Source organism: Balaenoptera ricei, chromosome 3, assembly GCF_028023285.1.
Source record: "Balaenoptera ricei isolate mBalRic1 chromosome 3, mBalRic1.hap2, whole genome shotgun sequence".
NCBI lineage: Eukaryota > Metazoa > Chordata > Mammalia > Artiodactyla > Balaenopteridae > Balaenoptera > Balaenoptera ricei.
Window position 1 is genome coordinate 173,531,754 of NC_082641.1, and position 18,914 is coordinate 173,550,667.

Consider the following 18,914-nt stretch of genomic DNA (forward strand, 5'->3'; position numbering starts at 1 on the left):
CATCTCAGCACTGAACACAGACTCGCAAACTCCAGTTGGACAATCAGTCAAGATACTGTGTGTGCTTGAATTCGTGCACACAGCCACCTGCTCCTGAGTCCGACACACTCAGTACTGCATGGGGGACCCCTGGATCCAACAGTAGCCGAACTTGTCTTCCCAGGGAAGATGAAAAGTAGAAGTCAAAGGAGAAAGAGATGGTTAGGGAGGTTTGTGGGCAAGACATCAAGGAACTGAAAATGCCTCAAACCCCAAACAACAGGTCACGAGGTCTGAGGTCTGGCTAGGGAATCATTTATTAATGGGCTTCCCAAAAGAAATAAAATGGAAATCTGGAGAAAAACAAGGGTACAACCAACAAAGCGAGCCCTTTTCTCCTCCAGGAAAGAAACAAATTCTGAACCTTCCATAACCTCGGCTAAGGAGCTGAAATTTGCAAATCCAGATAAACATCTGGGCGGCTCTGCCCCCCCCCCCCACCCCCAGCTTCCTGGGGCCCCAGCGCGCCTCTCTGCCTCCAGCTTCCAGGCCTCTGCCACAGGGAGGAGCAGGTCCCCTCCCCCAGGCGACTCCCAAGGGAGGCTGCTGAGGACGGCAGAGCCTTTTGTGTTTCCCATGGGAAGGTGACTTCCAGGTCAGCTGAGGGGAGGTTTCTGGGGCCCAACAGGACTTGCTGGAGCATCTCGGATGGTAACAAAATAACAGGGGGCACACAGGGGCCAGCAGGCTTTCCGGAGTCTGCTGAGAGATTGTTTCCAGCTGTTTGGCAGGAACATCAGGCACTTCTGGGGGCCGGCGAGCCTGTACGAGCACACACACACACACCTACGAGTCCCTCCAGGACTGCTCCCCTCGAGGGAGATTCCCAGCCCCCTTTGGTGTGTAGGGTGCAGGGGCCTTCCCTGCCGGCTTTGCTTTCTGGTAGTAGTTGAGGCGCTTGAAGGCCTCCAGGTCCCGGTGGGCGCTCATGATCAGCCGGCTGTGGGGGAAAGGGTCTGAGCTGTGCTCCACCTCGCGGCAGAGTGGGACCATGCCTCACACTCGGGCACACACCAGCCTGCTCACACAGGCTCACACACTCGTGTACTCACAGGTCACACACACACAGGCATGCACACGTGCATAATCAGAATCAGCCTGCTGCAGGGCAGGTTGTGACCCTTCTAGCCCCTCTTCAGAACCTAACAACTCTGCGAAGGACGGGTTTATGACACAACCGGCTGGGGCCCAGGAACGGTGGAGCTTCCCAGAGGCCCCTCGCTGGGGATCCCGGGCCCACCCTGACACCCCAGGATCGCTGCTGTACTGGGCCCTCCACCATCCTCCCGCGGCCCCATCCCCTCCACCCATCCCGGGGACTTGTGGATCCGTGGATCCGAGCCCAGCCCTTACTTCAGGTTGGAGAGCTCGATGACGAGGCCTCGCACGGTGTCTGTTGCATCCTCCATCCTGGCGGCTTCGCAGGTCTTGATCCCCATTCGGGTCCTGGCGGGAAGGGAGGGAGGGCAAGAGGCCTGACCTCACTGAACAGCTCCACCAGACTCTGCCCTGGGGGGCTTTGCTGGGCCTCGAGCTGTCTTCTCCAGAGATGAACGCCTTTGACAGTCATGAGGCCACCCTGGGCACAGCCCTGATGGCCGACCCAGCCGGCTCTACTGCTGAAATCGCACCCAGAATCCAGCCACTACCCCCACCGCCGTGGCCCTTGTCCGACAGCTGCCACAGCCTCCCCAACCCCCAGCTCCTGCCCCTACAGCCTGTCCCCCCTGTGGCCTGGGGGGCAGGGGAGGGCGTGGCAATGTAAAGCCCGCCTAAAGTCCCTCCCCAAAGCCCTGCACCATCTGCGCACCTCCAGACCCCAGCCCCTCCCTCCTGTCTCACCTCCCCCCTGCTCCAGCCACACTGAATTCCTGGCCATTCCCTGAGCAATTCTTAGGGCTCTGGAATGTTCTTTCCTAAATGTCTCCTCCTTGGGGTGGAGAAGGTGGGAGGAGGGAGCCCTCTCCATCACCACAGGTTAAAATTTTAACCCCTGCCCTGCTGTCTTTTTCTCCCCAACACTCTGCCATCTGACCACCTAATTTGTCTGTCTCTCGCTCACCCCTGCTCCCACCCCCACTATGTAGAAGCTTCATGTTTTGTCGCACGCAGCCTCCCAGTGCCCAGAGCAGTTCCTGGAAGAGCCGGCACTGGCGGGCGTCAGTGTCTATGGAAGGGGTGGACGTGCCTCTGCACCACCGTATCTAACGGGTGCAGCCTGTGGTGGGCAGAGGGTTGCCCAGCTTGGCAGCATCTCCTGGGTTGTCACTGCGGGAACTCTGGTTCCGCTCCACCTGCCTCGGTCACCCTGAGACGACTGGCCAGTCCGGGCCTCAGTCTCTTGCCTTTTCTCCCTCAGCCATGGGCCACAGAACCAGACCCTGGGACCCACCTGGGGGCTTCCAGCCATCCATGGAGGCCGCCGGAGATTCACCCAGGAATCTCCCTCCTCTTTGCCCAAACAATAGTGGGGCCACTTTGACTAAACTGCCTCTGGTCCCTGTGCAGGGTGTGCGTGTGTGCGTGGAGGGGGGCGCAGGGGGTGGGGCAACAAGTGGTACAACAGGTACTATTTACAGATGTGTGTAAGGGCAGAAGGTGGGAGCACGGCGTCCCTCTCCCCTGAGGGGGAGGAGAAAGAGGAAAGAGACAAACTCCCTAACCCTCCTCCACACTTGCCAGACAGAAACAGAAGCTTGGCCATAAATAATCGATAAGCCGCCACTCTGCAGAGAGGCCAGTTCAGGTTCAAGGTAACGGGAGAGGACTGTCGCTCAATGCTAGCCACCAGCAAGGCTGGGAGACAGCAAAGGTGATGGGCTGTGAGAGGCTCTGGGGTGGGGGGAGAGGACCCCCCCAACACACACTCACACACACACACACACACACACACACTCCATAGGCTGGAGGAAGAGCACACCTGGTGCCTGCAGGAGGGAAAGAAGGTGGGCTGCCTTGGGGAATAAAATCAAGCAGGAAATAAGATGGGACAGGTGGGAGACTCTGGAGGGCCCGAGGGTGCCAGAGAGGGGACGGCCCCTGTGAGCCAACGGTTCTTAGCCCTGTCTGGGTCCACTTCCCCTCCATGGAGATTCAGGGAAAGCTCTGGACCTTCTCTCCAGAAAAACGCACAGTGTGCATTAAAACCACCACAGAGCTGGGGGCATCATCGCAGGGGTCCTTGGGAGAGATGCTGGCTTGGGTGCAGATTGCTGACGAGTTCTCCACTCGCGGGTAGCAGGGGACATGGGTGGTTTGAAAGTCGGGGCTTAGCAACCTTACTGGACCAAGGAAAGTGAGGCCCCTCGAGGCAGAGCCAGGGCGACCTCCGACACCCTCATCCACAAAATGGGAGCTCACAGGGCTGGGGGGAGGCAGAGCATGGGGGCTCTAGTGCCAGGAAAGCAGCCACTCTCTCCCCTCCCAGGGACCAAAGGAGGACTCCTGTCAAGGAAAGGGTTCTGGCGCGGCCTCCTACCCTGCCTACCTTGGCTGGGCCTCAGCAAGGGAGCCTCCGTCGGCACGTGGGCTGGTGCCAGGCCAGCAAGGGTCCAACCCGCTCCCTGCAGGAGACAACTGGAAAGAGAGAGCACGCACACATGTGAACGGCCCAGCTGGGTGAGCCCTGCATAGGGAAGGAAAAGTCAGGCAGGGGAGGTCTGGCTTCTCCTCTGCCACGCCAGGAACACCGAGGCTGGACTCCTGCAGAGGAAAAGTGGTGTGGGGACAGATGCCACGATGGCCAGACCTACGGCCACCAGCCCGGGCTGCTCTCACCCTCCCTCTTTAGAAAGAGAGCAGAAGGGCAATACTGGGCCTGACCCTGGGGTCCTGTCCTGGGCCTGCGCCTTTCGACAGGCTGATTTGTACGGGTGGGCGGCTCCATCCACACGTTCTCTGTCCCTGACAACTGAGGAGTGGTGCTGTCTCCAGCTTGTCCTGCAGTATCTAGAAGGGAACACAGAAGACCCCGACTGGTGGTGACTGCGGCGAGGTGGGCATCTGGCGTGGAGGGAAAGAGGTCGGCCAGATAGGCCACGAGTTTCATGTCAGGAAGAGATTTTGCAAATGTATTTTGAAGGGAAAATTCATAATTAATAGGGGAGAGAGCCAGATAACCCTGAGAAGCTTAAATTTCTAAATGTCAACGGTGGTTTAATTTTCATGGAAAATGTCAGGCTCAGTCGTGGAGGTGACGTACGTCCTTCTGAAAAGAGGCAAAGAGGCTGAAGTGGAGTGGCCGGCCCAGGGCTGTTGGGCCTTTTCTGAGGAGACTAAAGTCCTGGGGTGGCGGATGGGGTGAAGGGCTTGAGCTCGACCTGCAAAGGGTCCCCGAATCCAAAGGAACAGACGTGAGGAACTGGCTGCAGCCCAGCGGCTCTCGCGTGGGGATGGCTCCGCCTCCAAGACACTTAAGTGTCGGAAACCACTTTTGGTTGTCATGCCCCGGGGGAGAGGGCGCTCCTGGCACCTGGGGGTGGAGGCGAGGGACACTGCTCAAGCCCCTGCTGTGCACAGAATGGCGATCCAGCCCCCAACACCAGTAGTGCTGAGGTTGGGAAGCATACTCTAGACGATACAGTTTCTCCCGTGCTCCTGGCCGACTTTCACGGAGGCAACTCTGTGACTTAAAATACAATCTGAGGGCTTCCCTGGTGGCGCAGTGGTTAAGAATCCACCTGCCAATGCAGGGGACACGAGTTCGAGCCCTGGTCTGGGAAGATCCCACATGCCGCGGAGCAACTAAGCCCGTGCGCCACAACTACTGAGCCTGTGCTCTAGAGCAAGCGTGCCACAACTACTGAGCCCACGTGCCACAACTACTGAAGCCTGCGTGCCTAGAGCCCGTGCTCCGCAACAAGAGAAGCCACTGCAATGAGAAGCCTGTGCACTGCAACGAAGAGTAGCCCACCCTCGCCGCAACTAGAGAAAGCCCGCACACCGCAATGAAGACCCAAAGCAGCCAAAAATAAATAAATAAAAAAAACAAAACAATTTGATGCCACAGATTCACCCAACTCACGGCACCATTCTTAGTCATGAGGAATAGTCTCTTTCCCAACAGGTACCACGGCTCCCACCAGGGTTGTGTAAATGTCATGACAAAGGCGGTGCTTGTATTGAACGTGTGGGGGCCACCCCTGTGGGCTGTGAGAGAGGCCTGGGAGTCAGTGTTTTAAATGACGCTGCTTGTGGGCAGAGGAGGGCTCCACCGGCCCTGGGGTGAGCACCACGTCCCCAGGGAGCCGCGATGAGAAGAAAACACCAAGTGTGCCTGTGCGGGCAGCTGGGTTTGAAGCCTGTCTGTCACTGCTGCGAGACCCCAGGGCCCCTCCTCTGAAGCAGTGCTCACAGCTGTGCCACGGTGAGGTCGAGGGCTGCTCTCTCGGTCCACCTGCGCTCTGTTCCCATGTGTCCCCGCCCACAGGGCCTTCCCGCACCTTCCCATGGGAACCTGTGCCTGGGTTGCCCCGACTTGTTCAGGAACGCCCAGTGTCAAAACAAAACGTGCCTGGGTGTCCACAGCCTTGTCAGGGCAGCGCCTCCTCTCCCAGCAGGGCTGTCCACCCCAGCTGCTGCTGGGTCCCCCGCACTGGTGCTGCCAGCTCCTTGGTGACTTCAGAGTGCACTCACTGGTGGCAGGTCCGGGAGGGCTTGCTCCTTTGCCCTCTGGACGCCACCCAAGGTCCCAACTGCTTTCCCAGCCTTATCCCTCAGCCACAGCCCAAGAAGCCAGAGACTGGGGATGACTTAGCTCTTCTTTCCAAGAGAGGGGTTTGCATTTTTCCAGGGATGCAGCTTTAGTTATAAAGTTTCAGCTCTGCCCAGCACCTGAGCACCTACCTCTCCAGGGCAATCGTGTTTAAACACTGTGACCAAACCGCAGTGTGACTCGATTTCTGTGATCCTGCTCATCTGGTGATCACAGCAATGCGCAATGGGTGGTACAAGGAATGGGGGCCGGGGCAGGGAGGGCCGGGTCCGAAAAGTCACTCGGTAAGCCTGTGTCACAAATGACCCCTGGCCATCCCTTGGGAAGGCAGCGCCTGAGACCCACGTTAGCTCAAGCCAGTCACATCCCCCTCTGCAGTGGGAACAGCTAGCTTTCTTCAGCTGGGCACCAGATGACGTCCTTTGCCTGTTTGGGGGCTGTGTCATATAAGACTCTTTAAGTGCCAAAATGACAGGGAACAAAATGCTCACTCCGGGAGAGGCAGGTGGGAACGGTGCTACTGAAAACCTCATGGGGGCAGGGACCATGCCTGATCTGTTCACTCCTGGCATAGAGCGGACTCTCACATCTTAAAAACATTTTCAAACAACCAAAAAAATGAAGTTTTAAAACAGGGACAGCCAAAGAAACGGAGGCCATGTTTGTGAAGCGACATGGGCTCTGTGTTCGTTCCAGGACGGAACAGTTGAGGCACAGCTGCAGAATCAGGCCAACCTGGGCACAGACCCAGGCTCCTCCCCTGCTGGCTGCCTCACCTGGGGCAGGTGCCCAACCTTCTTCGGCCTCTCAGCCACACCCAGTGTGTGGAAAGAGAACCACCTACCTATCAGGGCGAGGCTGCAAAGCACTTAGCTCAGGCTCAAGTGCGCCAGCAGCCAGAGATGTGGCGCTTCCTGGGGGGGCAGGGCCAAAGCAAGGACTGCCACCTGCCCTGACAGGTGACCGCCAACGGCCAGCACAGGCTCAGCAGGCAGATCCCTGAAGGAAGCAAAGCCCCTAAAATTCCAGCAAATGAAATTCCATGTATATGTCTGAAAAAGAATTGTATCTGGGCCCCCCAATGACCCTAAAGATGGGCAAAGGTTCTTTCCAGTGGGGGAACGAAGTCCCCGCCCACAGGCCCAGCTTTGAGGTCATTGGCTTCTTTAGGTCACCCCGTTTGGTCTGTCACCCTCCATACATCCCTCGGGAACCTCCGGCCAGAGCAGGGCACTGAAGGGTGGAGGGGGCAAGTGCACCAGGGGTTCTCCCTGGGCTGACAAAATACATGTGTGTCACATCCCGGGGCTCTTCAGCTCCCACACAGATGGGCCCCTCATAGAAAGGCAGGTCTATCCTTTCCAGAATATCACAGACTCCACAGCCGCTGAAGCTGTGACTCAGACCCCCGGACTCATCTGCCGTACAAACAGATGGCCACGTGCCCACCTTTCCCCCACTACCGGGTGGTTTGGGAGGGTTTGTGGCCATTTGGCACCTGTACTAGGACATCTGGCTGTAACTCAAGGAAGCTCTTACCTGTTCAGGTGGGGCTTCAAAACCAGGGGCTTCCAGGGCATCCTGTGTCTGGCTGTCCGGCAGGAAGTAGAGTTCCATGGCTGGGGACCCCTCCCAGAGAGCCTGCTCTGAAGAGTCAGCAGGGTGCTCAGGCTGGCCTGCCGGGCTTGTGCGGGCATCTGGGCTGCCCTGACGTGACCCAGCGTCCTGGGGAGGGCCGTCCACTGCTTCTCTGTACACTGGGGGAGCACAGGCTCCAAGGGGCAAACTGAGCCCCTTGAAGTCTTGTTTGTGGCTATGGCTCCCTAACTCAGCTGCCTTTTCACCCACAGGTTGCAACAGCAAAGGCAGCAAGCACATACCTCCCAGCCCTTCTTGATCCGGGCCTGGTACCTGTGTCTGACCCACACCTGGACCCATTTCCAAGGCTAAAGGGCTGGAATCCCCAACACCTATTGTGGGCTCTTGGATCTCGTGAGCCAGAGCCAGGGAGGCTGCGAGGCCCCCCGGGACATCATCAGGGGGCTTGTCTTCCCGCCTTGCCTCCTCTCTGCCTCCTGTGGTCTCCCCAGTGAGAGGCATGCACCCGAGCAGGGCCCTGCTGTGGCCTCCATCAGAAGCCTTCCCGCTGGGAGAGGCAGTCACCCTGGCATTGACCGTCCCGTCTGGCCCAGCCACCCCCAGAGCCCTCTGTTCTGGCTCCGTGGGGTCTGTGCTCACACCTGCGATGACAACAGCCCCAAGGCGGGAGCATCTTGGGCTGCTATAGCTCCACTCTGCTCCCCCGCCAGTCCAGCTGGGTGTCTGCAGAGCGTCAGGAGGGCCCTGGGCTGCAGATCTGGGCTCTGGGCCCAGGATGCCATCTTCTTCCTCCTGGCGCTCCTCAGGCAGCTCAGCTCCTGCTTCCCCTCGGGCACCTCCCTCCTGAGGGGCTCCTTGGTCTGGCTCCTCTTCAGGATCACTGCCTGGCAGGTGCCCTTTCTGGCCATGATCACCTGGAACCCAACCCTCCTCCGTGCTTCCACCATCTGGCACGTTGGTCCCATGCTTTGACAGGTGGTCCTGGCTGGCCCTCTCTGAGGCCGAGGGCACTGTTCCCCACTCCAGAGAGGCAATGCTGGAGGCCAAGGGCTGAGGATCCCCATCGCCAGGCACAGGCGTCACAGGGTTTTGGCCGCTGGGCTCGGGGCAGGCGCTGTCTGCCTGGGTCTGGTCTCCTGGGTCCCTGGTCTCCTGGAGGGCAAGCCCTGGGGACTCCTCTTGAGGCTGGCTTCTGGCCTGCTGGGCACTAGGTTCTGGCAGTGTTTCCTGTGGAGAGAAAAAGACTCAGCCTTGGGCCTTCAATAATCAACCGCTCCTAGGATTTTTCTAGTCATTACTGCCCCTGTTCAAAGCCTCAGATGCTGCAGGGATGACGGTGCACCCAAATAGGGATCAGCCCCAACGCTGGGCAGAGCTTTGTGCCAGGGGCTAGAGGGGGAACCGGAAGCACAGGCACCCCTCTCTTTTTTTTTTGGCCACACCTCACGTCATGTGGATCTTCCCCACCCAGGGACTGAACCCCCACCCCGTGCAGTGGAAGTGCGAAGTCTTAACCACTGGACCACCAGGGAAGCCCCAGGAACCCCCCTTTCTACCAGCTCCTTCGCCCCACCAGCACCAGGCACGTGGAGGCTCTCGGGAAGATCAAGGATATAAAAATCAAGGAGGTCCTGTGGATCGCACCAGTGTCAATGTCAGTTGCCTGGTGTTGCCAATGGACTAGAGTTACGTAACATGCTACCACCGGGGGATGCTCGGGGAGGGCACACGGGGGCCTCCCTGTGCTGTTTTGTTTTTAATTTTGGTAAAATACACATAACCTAAAATTCACCATTTTAATCATTTTATCTTTTTTGAAGGAAATGATCTTTTTTAAAAAAATATTTAATTAATTAATTTATTTGGCTGCATTGGGTCTTAGCTGCGGCACGCGGGATCTTTCAGTGTGGCGTATGGCTCTGTAGTTGCGGCGTGCGGGCTTAGTTGCCCCACGGCATGTGGGATCTTAGTTCCCTGACCAGGGATTGAACCAGCGTCCCCTGCATTGGAAGGAGGATTCCTAACCACTGGACCCCCAGGGAAGTTCCCACCATTTTAATCATTTTAAAGTGTACATAGTTCAGCGGCATTAAGTACATTCACAAGGTCGGGCAACCATCACCACCATCCATCTCCAGAACTTTTTCATCTTCCCAAACTGAAACTCTGTCCCCATGAAACACTAACTCCCCACTCCCCCAGCTCCTGGCAACCCCCATTCTACCTCCTGTGGAATCGGTAGAATCTGCCTACTCTAGGGACCTTGTATAAGTGGGAGCATACAGTATTTGTTGCTTTGTGTCTGGCTTACTACACTTAGCGTAATGTCCTTCAGGTTCATCCATGTTGTAGCATGTGTCAGAATCCCTTCCTTGGGACTTCCCTGGTGGTCCAGTTATTAAGACTTCATGCTCCCAACGCAGCGGGCATGGGTTTGATCCCTGATTGGGGAACTAAGATCCCACATGCTGCATGGTGCAGCCAAAAAAAAAAAAGAATCTCTTTTTAAAGCTGAGTAACATTCCATTGTGTGAATATACAATATTTTATTTGTTCATTCATCTGCTGATGGATACTTTGGGTGCTCCCACGTTTTGGCTACTGTGAATAATGCTGCAGTGAACATGGATGCACAAATATCCGTTCCGTCGTATGGATATACCACATTTTGTTTATCTATTCATCCATCGATGATGGACACTTGTAGCCATACTGTTTCTTTTTTTTTTTTCTGTATTTTTGAGTTTTATTTATTTTTTTAAACAGCAGGTTCTTATTAGTTATCCATTTTATACATATTAGTGTATACATGTCAATCCCAATCTCCCAATTCATCACACCACCCCCCACCACCGCTTTCCCCCCTTGGTGTCCATACAAACGTCTCTACGTGTGTGTCTCAGTTTCTGCCCTGCAAACCTGTTCATCTGTACCATTTTTCTACGTTCCACATATATGCGTTAATATACGGTATTCGTTTTTCTCTGACTTACTTCACTCTGTATGATGGTCTCTAGATTCATCCACATCTCTACAAATGACCCAGTTTCGTTCCTTTTTATGGCTGAGCATGCTGTTTCTGCAACCTCCTCTGAGTCCACATAATGCCCTGGAGATCCATCTAGGTGGTTCTGTGTATCACACCTGTTTGTTCCTTCTTTATTGCTGGGTTGTGTTCCATGGTGTGGCTGGACCATGATTTGTTCAACCATTCACCAGCTGAAGGACATCTGGGGTGTTCCCGGTTGGGGGCGATTACAAACAAAGCTGCTGGGAATGCCCACCACTCACTTTTTTAGGGGTGTGTGTTCCAGAGACATCGTGACCCCTGGAGCTCGTGGTGGCAAGGACAAGAGAGCATGCTGTAAGACCCACCCACCCCGACTCACAGCAAAGCTTCTGAGAAGCATAGGGGTTCAGGGATAGAATGTGGGCTGCCTTTCTGAGTTTCACCACTTTCACGCAACTTGGGGAAGACAGCTCTGGCCTCGACAGCTTCAGTGCAGGCACAGCTGTCCTGAGTGCCTCTCACAGGCCTGCGAGTTGCTGGCATGGCACCTGCCGTCCACAGACATCTGTAGCGCTAAAAATGGGGTGTGTGTGTGGAGAGGTGCAGGGCTAGCCATTGCCAAAGGAAATCAAGGCTGAACTTGGCTGCCAAGGTTGGGCCAAGAGGAAGGTCGATGGTAGGACCTTACCAAGCTGAAGGCCCCACTCCTGGGGTCCTCTTCCCTCCTCTCTGCTCGTCCTGTCACTGTCTTCCTGGGTTTCGCAAACTGGGGGACAAACCTCCCGACTGAGTTCTGTGAACCAGATACAACAAGAAAAAAACAGCAGTAAAGATGAGGGCGGAATGAGGTCTCGGAAATCAAGCAAGCAGACACCAGAACAAGTTTCTCTCTTGCAATCTCAAACCTCAAGGCCCTTGCCTTCCATCCCCAGCACACCCTCCCACCAGCAGTTACAGACGAGGAATAGAGACAAGATCTCCAGCTGAAGAGAGGCAGCATCTTTTGTACATACGTCAGGCTGCAAGACAGGCTCACCTGGGAAGGAGGAAGGCGAACTGGCTCTTTTTCTGGCTCCCCGAGGAGACTGGAGGGAGCTCCTGCTTCCTCATAAGGAGAGCTGCGAGGAGAAAGACAAAACAGAGGAGGTTCTCAAGTCCTCCTACGCTGTTAACTTGCATAGCAAGACAAACGGGAGAGAGTGGCGGCAGCAGCGGGGAATGAAATCCAAATGCAAAGTAGCGCCCAGGGTCTCCTAAGAGGGAGGCCCTGGAGCACCTGCTGAGAGAGGGTGGGATGGAGAAGGGGACATGTGACTGCCAAGAAAGGTGTGGAGTCCCACATCTAGAATCCAAGCTGCCTGCTCTGGCAGCACTTAAACTCTTATAATCCCAGGAACTGGCTCCTGAAGTAAGAACAGGAATTCTCATTTGGACTGACTGACACTCCAGCCCCCAACTCTGCAAACTGTAAAGAAGTTGTAGATACAAAAAACAGTGTCTAAAAAAACGGGTGTATTCGTATCTGCCAAAATACGGATGCAACCGAGATGGCCTTCAGTGGGTGAGTGGATAAATAAACTGTGGTAATCCAGACAATGGGATGGTATTCAGCGCTAAAAAGAAACCAGCTGTCCTCTAATCAATACTCTGTAATGGCCTATGTGAGAAAAGAATCTAAAAAAGAGTGGATATATGTATATTTATAACTGATTCACTTTGCTGTACACCTGAAACTAACACAACATCGTAAATCAACTATACTCCAATAAAAATTAAAAAAAATAAAATCATGCCATCTGCTTTATAAAAAAAAAAAGATCGCGCTCTCAAGCCATGAAGACACGTGGAGATACCTTAGATGCACATTACCAAGTGAAAGAAGCCAATCTGAAAAGGCTATGTACTGTATGACTCCAACTATATGATATTCTGGAAAGAGCAAACTATGGAGACAGTGAAAAGATCAGTGGTTACCTGGGGTTGTGGGGAGAGATGAATAGGCTAGGATTTTTACGGCCATAAGAAGACTCTGTATGATATTGTAATCATGGATATATGTTATTATACTGCTGTGCAAACCCACAGAATGTACAACACACAGAGTGAACTCTAAAGTAAACCGTGGACTGTGTCAATGTAGGTTCATCCTTGGTTAAAAAATGTACCGTTCTGGGCTTCCCTGGTGGCGCAGTGGTTGAGAATCTGCCTACCAATGCAGGGGACCCGGGTTCGAGCCCTGGTCTGGGAAGATCCCACATGCCGTGGAGCAACTGGGCCCGTGAGCCACAATTACTGAGCCTGCGCGTCTGGAGCCTGTGCTCCGCAACAAGAGAGGCCGCGATAGTGAGAGGCCCGCGCACCGCGATGAAGAGTGGCCCCCGCTTGCCACAACTAGAGAAAGCCCTCGCACAGAAACGAAGACCCAACACAGCCATAAATAAATAAATAAATACTTAAAAAAAAAAAAAAAATAGAAGCTGTCACAGTTTAAAAAAAAAAAAAAAAAAAAAAATGTACCGTTCTGGTGAGTCATGGTGATAACGGGGGAGGCTGTGCATGTGTGGGGACAGGAGGTGTATCGGAAACCACTGTACCTTCCTCTCAATTTTACTGTAAACCTAAAACTGCTCTGAAGAAATAAAGTCTTTTTAAAAAAACTGGTGAGACTTACGGTTATGTCTAAATAAACGTGGATATGTATGTTGTGAAAAAAGATCAAAATCTGGAACTGAAACTTCATGGTTTCAACTTTGGAAGTGGAGCAGGAAAACGCATGAAGCTACACTAATGGGCTTGAATCGTGCCAAGGGAGGTTATGGAGACAGAGGAACTCTAGATACTGACAGCAACCGCCTGTTTCAAAATTTTTCATTGGGATGGGTTGTTTGGGCGGCTTCTGGGGTACTGGCAAGGTTTCATTTCTCAACATAAATGTGTTAAACTGACTGCTTTATGTTGCTTTCGTCTGTTATATTTCTGCACGTGTGGTATTTCTTAATAAAACATTTAAAAAACAGAAACAAAAGAGTGGGAACCCACTTCTGTGGGTTCTGATTATTCTTACGGTCTCACACAGCAGGGTGGGCAGCAGCCGTGACCCCATCAGCCCTGATACGGCTTCTCGAGGGGTGAGGGGCACAGTGTGACATCACTGTGTCTGTCTGGGGGAACAGCTTAGGTGTGACACGTGGCCCCTCTCTTCCTGTCACACACACAGCCTTTAGCCCTAAGATTGCAAAGACCTGAGATCAGACAGACACACACCCCAGAAAATGGTTCTGTCAGCCAGACTGCATGCCTCAATTTTTCACTCAGAAAACGTGCTAGTACAATTCATGATGCTTTCTCTGAAGACTTCAGGTAGCAGGAACCTTCTTTCTCCTAACTCCTGCTAACCCTTTCTTTTTTTTTTTTTTTTATAAATTTATTTATTTATATTTATTTTTGGCTGCATTGGCTCTTTGTTGCTGTGTGCAGGCTTTCTCTAGCTGCAGTGAGCAGCGGCTACTCTTCTTTGAGGTGCGTGGGCTTCTCACTGTGGTGGCTTCTCTTGTTGTGGAGTATGGGCTCTATAGGCGCACGGGCTTCAGTAGTTGTGGCTCATGGGCTCTAGAGCCTGCGCAGGTTCAGTAGTTGTGGCGCGTGGGCTTAGTTGCTCCACAACATGTGGGATCTTCCCGGACCAGGGATCGAATCCGTGTCCCCTGCATTGGCAGGCGGATTCTTAAACCACTGTGCCACCAGGGAAGTCCCTGCTAACCCTTTCTACTCTGCTATAGTTACATGTGGTTTAACCCTGTGGAGACTGACTGGTTCTCCAGATCTTTCTTCCTTTCCCCCACCGTGCTTAATTATGTATTTCCTGAAAAAATAAGGGAACTGGGAAACCACTGTGGTAAAGAGCACAGGAACCAGACGCAGCCAGAACCCCAGCCTGCCTTGTACCAGCTCAGTGGCCTTGGGAAAGTCATTTGATCTCTCGAAGCCTCAGAGTCCTCATATGCCAAATGGGGATATAAACCCATGTCACAGTGCCGTGAGGATGACACAAGCTGAGGCGTGTAAAGTATTTATTATTAGAATGCTGCCTGGAACATAAAGATCGTCATTCTCTCTTAAGGGTTATTATTTCACAGACCCACAACTCCTTCAGTCCCCTCTTGATTAAGAAGGAATGTGGGATAAATATGGATTTGACCAGCAGGCAGGACAAGTTGCATTCTGTAACTAAGTGACCTTGAAAAATTCAAGGTCTTCCTTGCCCGTGGTTAAAATATCGACCTTTCTCGCTGAAGAGGAGAGTCCCCAGAGCACAACTCCGAGAAGCTCGATCCAAGGGCCCCGAGCCCCTGTGGGGGACGCATGGCACTGGACGGGTCGTGTAGACTGGCCCCTCCCCTTTGCATCCTGTCCACTAGGCCACTGTGCTGTGCCCACTGTCAGTGGAGAGGCTTGCTGGAATGTTCTGAGCCACCTACCTGGAAGCTGCCTGCCCTGGTTCCTCCCTGCTCTGCTCTGCAGAGGGAGCGGGTCCTGATCTGCTTTCTGTCTCTTCAGGGTGATGCCAATGGCCCAACTTGGAACTCTGGGGGTCCCCGTCAGAGTCTCCTAACCTTGGGTTCTTTGGAAGTTTTGGAGGACGGATTCCTTTCCCTCCTGGTTTAGAGACAAAAGAAGATGAAGGGGAGGGGGCTGGCGGGAGCATGCACTGCCATGGCCGACCACCAAACACATCTGGGCCACTGATGCAACGTGAGCAGGCTTGTGCAAAGGGCAGGAAATCCCTGCTCTGACGCTTGCCTGGAGAGTGAGAGATGAGATGGAATTTCATCCAGGTGGGACCCAGGGGCTTACATGGCCATGGGATCCAAAGGCTTTTAATCTATGGACTGGTCATGATTGACGTTCAATCCTGAGGTGACCGGGCCTGGCTCGGAACCACACGAGACAACCTGGCCCAGCTGACTGTCTCCCTGCGGAAGTGCTGAGAGGTGTGTGCTGGCTCCTTCGGGTCTCAGCTCAAATGTCCCTGCAGAGGCATCCTTACCTTTTCTATAGAGCAACTCCTCTCGGGCCCATGCTCTGTTCTACTCACTTCACATCTTTTCTGCAAGTATCCGGTGCACTGGGTCATTTTCTGTCTCCTCCACTACAACCTGTTCCATGCGAGGCGGGGCCTCATTTATCTCACTCTCTGCTGGGTCTCAAGTAGCTAGAAGAGCATCTAATAAACTGTTGGTGCTCAATAAATACTTGGTAGATGACTGAATAAATGCCCAAGAAAACCCAGATCACCTCCCAGGAAATGCAGACAACACTAAATTATGTACCACTCTGGTTTTCCATGATGCTTGCAGAATATCCATCCTGGGAAAACTGGGACCCAGAGTCATCGAGTGCTAAGGAGGTGACTTCTCTGCTGCCTCTTGATCCCTGTTGTATCCCTACGATACCTTTCCCATCACTGAAAGCAATTTAGAGCCTAAAGGTGCTTCTTAACATCTATTTGTTGAATGAAGGAAATTCCCTTATACAGAAACTGCCAATAGTGGCTGGCTTGTAAAACCTCTCCAAAATCTGGTCCCAACTGAACCATTTATTCAATGAACAAATAATAAGGGTTGACTCTAGTGAGTTCCACGCCAGACACTGTCCTGAGAACTCAGGTGCGTTATGACAAAACTTCAGGCAGGGCCCTGATGTTAGGCCCATCTTATGGACGAGAAAGCTGAGGTACAGGGAGGCTGAGGAATCTGGAACAGAATCCAGGCAGTCCGGTTCCAGAGCCTCCACACCTAAGTATACCTGAGCACTTACTGAGCACCTACTATGTACTGCACCTCTGACTAGGCAGCGAGAACAAAAAGACAAACCAGACCCAGGTCTGATTTTCTTGGAGGTCAGTCACGTAGACCCTTTCCAAACTCAGCTCCTTACATACCTTGAAGTAAAACCACTGAATGAGCCCCCTCCCTCCAACACTGAATGCTAGGGTCCTCCTCAGCATTCATTCAGCTTTTGGGGCTTCACTAGACCACAGTGGCTTTCCTGTAATTTCTCCCAAGTCTGTCAGTTACGGTTCGTGTGTGCCCATTTAGAACTTCACCCCACTGTTATCTGATTAGCTCTCCTGCTGAGAAACATTTTTCTTTTTCCCCTGACTAGACCTTGAAGCTGTCAAGGGCAGGAACGGAGTCTCATCTTGATCTCATCTTCACCCTGCCTCCCACCCTCCACCTCAGGTGCCCACGCCAGCACTGCACCCAGAGCAAAGCTGCGATGAATGTTTCTTACACAAACACATTCCCACCTTGTGGTCTGCCATAAAATGTAAAAATATAGCAGCTTCATTTACTCAGTTTCTTAAGATGTCCAAACACTAGCTTGCTTTGCTCATCCAATGGACATTTATTTGTACCAAATAAAAAGCAAAAATATCAGCAGAAGTGAAGAGGCTCCCATTTCCTTCCTGTGATCTGTTCCCACAGGATTAATTTAAGAAAAACTAAGGCAGAACCTTGTGTTCAACACCAGAGGCCAAAGACATCAGAAGGGAAAGGGCTCCTTTCACCACCTGCCAGAATCTTCTTCCTTTCTCTCCACCCCATCCAGGACACACAGAAAGAGCTGTCCTGGGCCAGCCCAGGGTCCACTGAGCAGGGGAGTCCACTGCCAAGAGAGGCCCCATATGACCTGCTGTGGGTGGGCCTGGCTGGCCCCAGCTTCCTCCTCGAAGGTCAGAGAAATGCCTGTGCCTCCAAACAGCTTGTTACTCATCTCTGCACAAAACATCTTCAATCTGTTGATAGTATCTTTCCTGTCCCACATCTTGGGAAAAAATGAGTGCTACTCTCGAAGTTGATTAACCACTAAGTGATGGGGTCCTTTCTAAACTTTTTAAGAAATTTAAACTACCTTAGCCAATGACAGGGAAATGGAGCTATACTATGTAACACTGGGTGTTTTTCTTTTCAAATGAGGAAATTCTATACGTATATTGAGAAGTAAAGACAGTCTCGAAATACCATGAAGTTGAAAAAGAGAGGTTGCAGATCAGTATGTGTGATGATTCTATTTTCCAATAAAAACACTGTATTTATGTATAGAAAGAAAAAGTTTGGAAGAAGTAGTGTACTGAGGTTCATTTCCTGTTTTTTACGCTACACTATACGGTTGATCATCATCCTATGGTTGAGGGGGATGTTAACATTAGGGGAAGCTAGGGGGAGGGTAGACAGAACTCTGAACTATTTTTACAACTTTTCTGTAAGCTTAAAATTGTTTCAGAATGAAAAATTTCTTCCTAATCTGAAAGGGCAATGATAACAGCAGCATGTATTTGTGTCCTACCGTGGATCTATTCTCCGTGCTCTACAAACACTAATCCACACGTGAGCTCTAGGGCACAGTTCTCTACTTTGGCACTATTGACATTTGGGTACTATTGACATTTGGGGCCAGGTCATTCTGTGTTGTGGGGACTGTTCACCACATTCTATGATTTTGAGTAGCATCTCTGGCCTAATCCACTAAATGCCAGTACTAACCCCCACCCCCACCCCCCGCCACCGCCCACACACCGGTTGTGAAAACTAAAAATGTGTCACGACATTGGCAAATGTCCTCTGGAGGTCAAATTGCTCCCCACAACGGGTTGAGAATCATTGTTCAAAAGTAAAGCGTAGGTGCTCTTATCCCCTACAAATAGGAGGAGAGTGAGACACACAGTTAAGTCACCTGCCATCACACAGTGAGATGAACCCAGGTTTTCGGCTCGAGAGTGAAGCAGTTCGCCACACACCAGCACATCAAGCTCTATTCATGGGTCATCTCTGAGAGTGGGCCTGCATAGAGGCTGTACCCCTGCCCTGAAGCCTGGGGGCCTCCCCTAGGCTGTGGGATCCCACTAGAGGCTGGGGGAGGCTCCACAAAGCTTTCACTTTTTACTTCTCCATGATTTACACTTGTATTAAGTCATTGCATGTATTAAGTCATTGTTGTTATTTTAAGGAGCTTGGTGTGGTCATGTTAGCACATTTCTGCAATAAGCCCACATTCCTCCTATAAGCAGAAGCAGCAATAAAGAGGTGTCAACTTTAATGTCCAAATACCTGAGGTCCGAAGCTTCTTCCTCTTACTCATTTTATCCCTCCCTAGAGAAATCTGAAAACAAGGAGCAAATCTCATCGTTACAAGCAGTTCCTGTCTCTGGGTACAGACCCAGTGGCCTTGGCTGAGGACACCCCACCCCCACCTGGGCCCATCTGGCTGCCCCAGGGGTCACTTGGGCCCCAAGAGGACACAGGGTGGGAGTCATGGCTACCTTGGGCTATGGCCGAGTAAGAATTTAAACTCCTCCATACTGCAGAGAGCAGAGAGGGAACTGCCTATCTTCTGTCCAGGGTCTGAGAGCACCTGGGCCGCCCCCCTCTAGTCTCTAAGATGGGGAAGCCTGTGTGAAGCCCCCTCCCTCCAGGCTGGGCTACCTAGGACCCTTCTAGGGACAACGCAGGATTTTCGAGGTGATACCTGGGGCCCTTCAGGGTTATCGGA

The 18,914-nt window shown here is 52.7% G+C and overlaps 1 protein-coding gene across 1 annotated transcript; it reads right to left on the reverse strand.

The window, feature by feature from the left end:
• Positions 1-708: 708 nt before the first annotated feature.
• BRME1 (break repair meiotic recombinase recruitment factor 1) lies at positions 709-18,503 on the reverse strand. Its single transcript, XM_059919165.1, has 8 exons — positions 18,473-18,503; positions 14,840-15,014; positions 11,398-11,479; positions 11,050-11,154; positions 7,292-8,578; positions 3,527-3,615; positions 1,393-1,485; positions 709-979 (listed from the first exon to the last, which is right to left on the reverse strand). The coding sequence occupies exons 1-8, from the start codon at positions 18,501-18,503 to the stop codon at positions 826-828; spliced, it is 2,016 nt and encodes a 671-aa protein (XP_059775148.1). The 3' UTR covers positions 709-825.
• Between the last annotated feature and the right edge of the window lie 411 nt (positions 18,504-18,914).

Coding starts and splice junctions, on each gene's coding strand:
- BRME1 (XM_059919165.1), bottom strand. CDS start 18,503: ATGAGTAAGAGGAAGAAGCTTCGGACCTCAG. Junction 15,015..18,472: donor GAAGAAGCTTCGGACCTCAG/GTATTTGGACAT, acceptor CTAAACCAGGAG/GGAAAGGAATCCGTCCTCCA. Junction 3,616..7,291: donor TTGAAGCCCCACCTGAACAG/GTAAGAGCTTCC, acceptor CTCTCTTTCCAG/TTGTCTCCTGCAGGGAGCGG.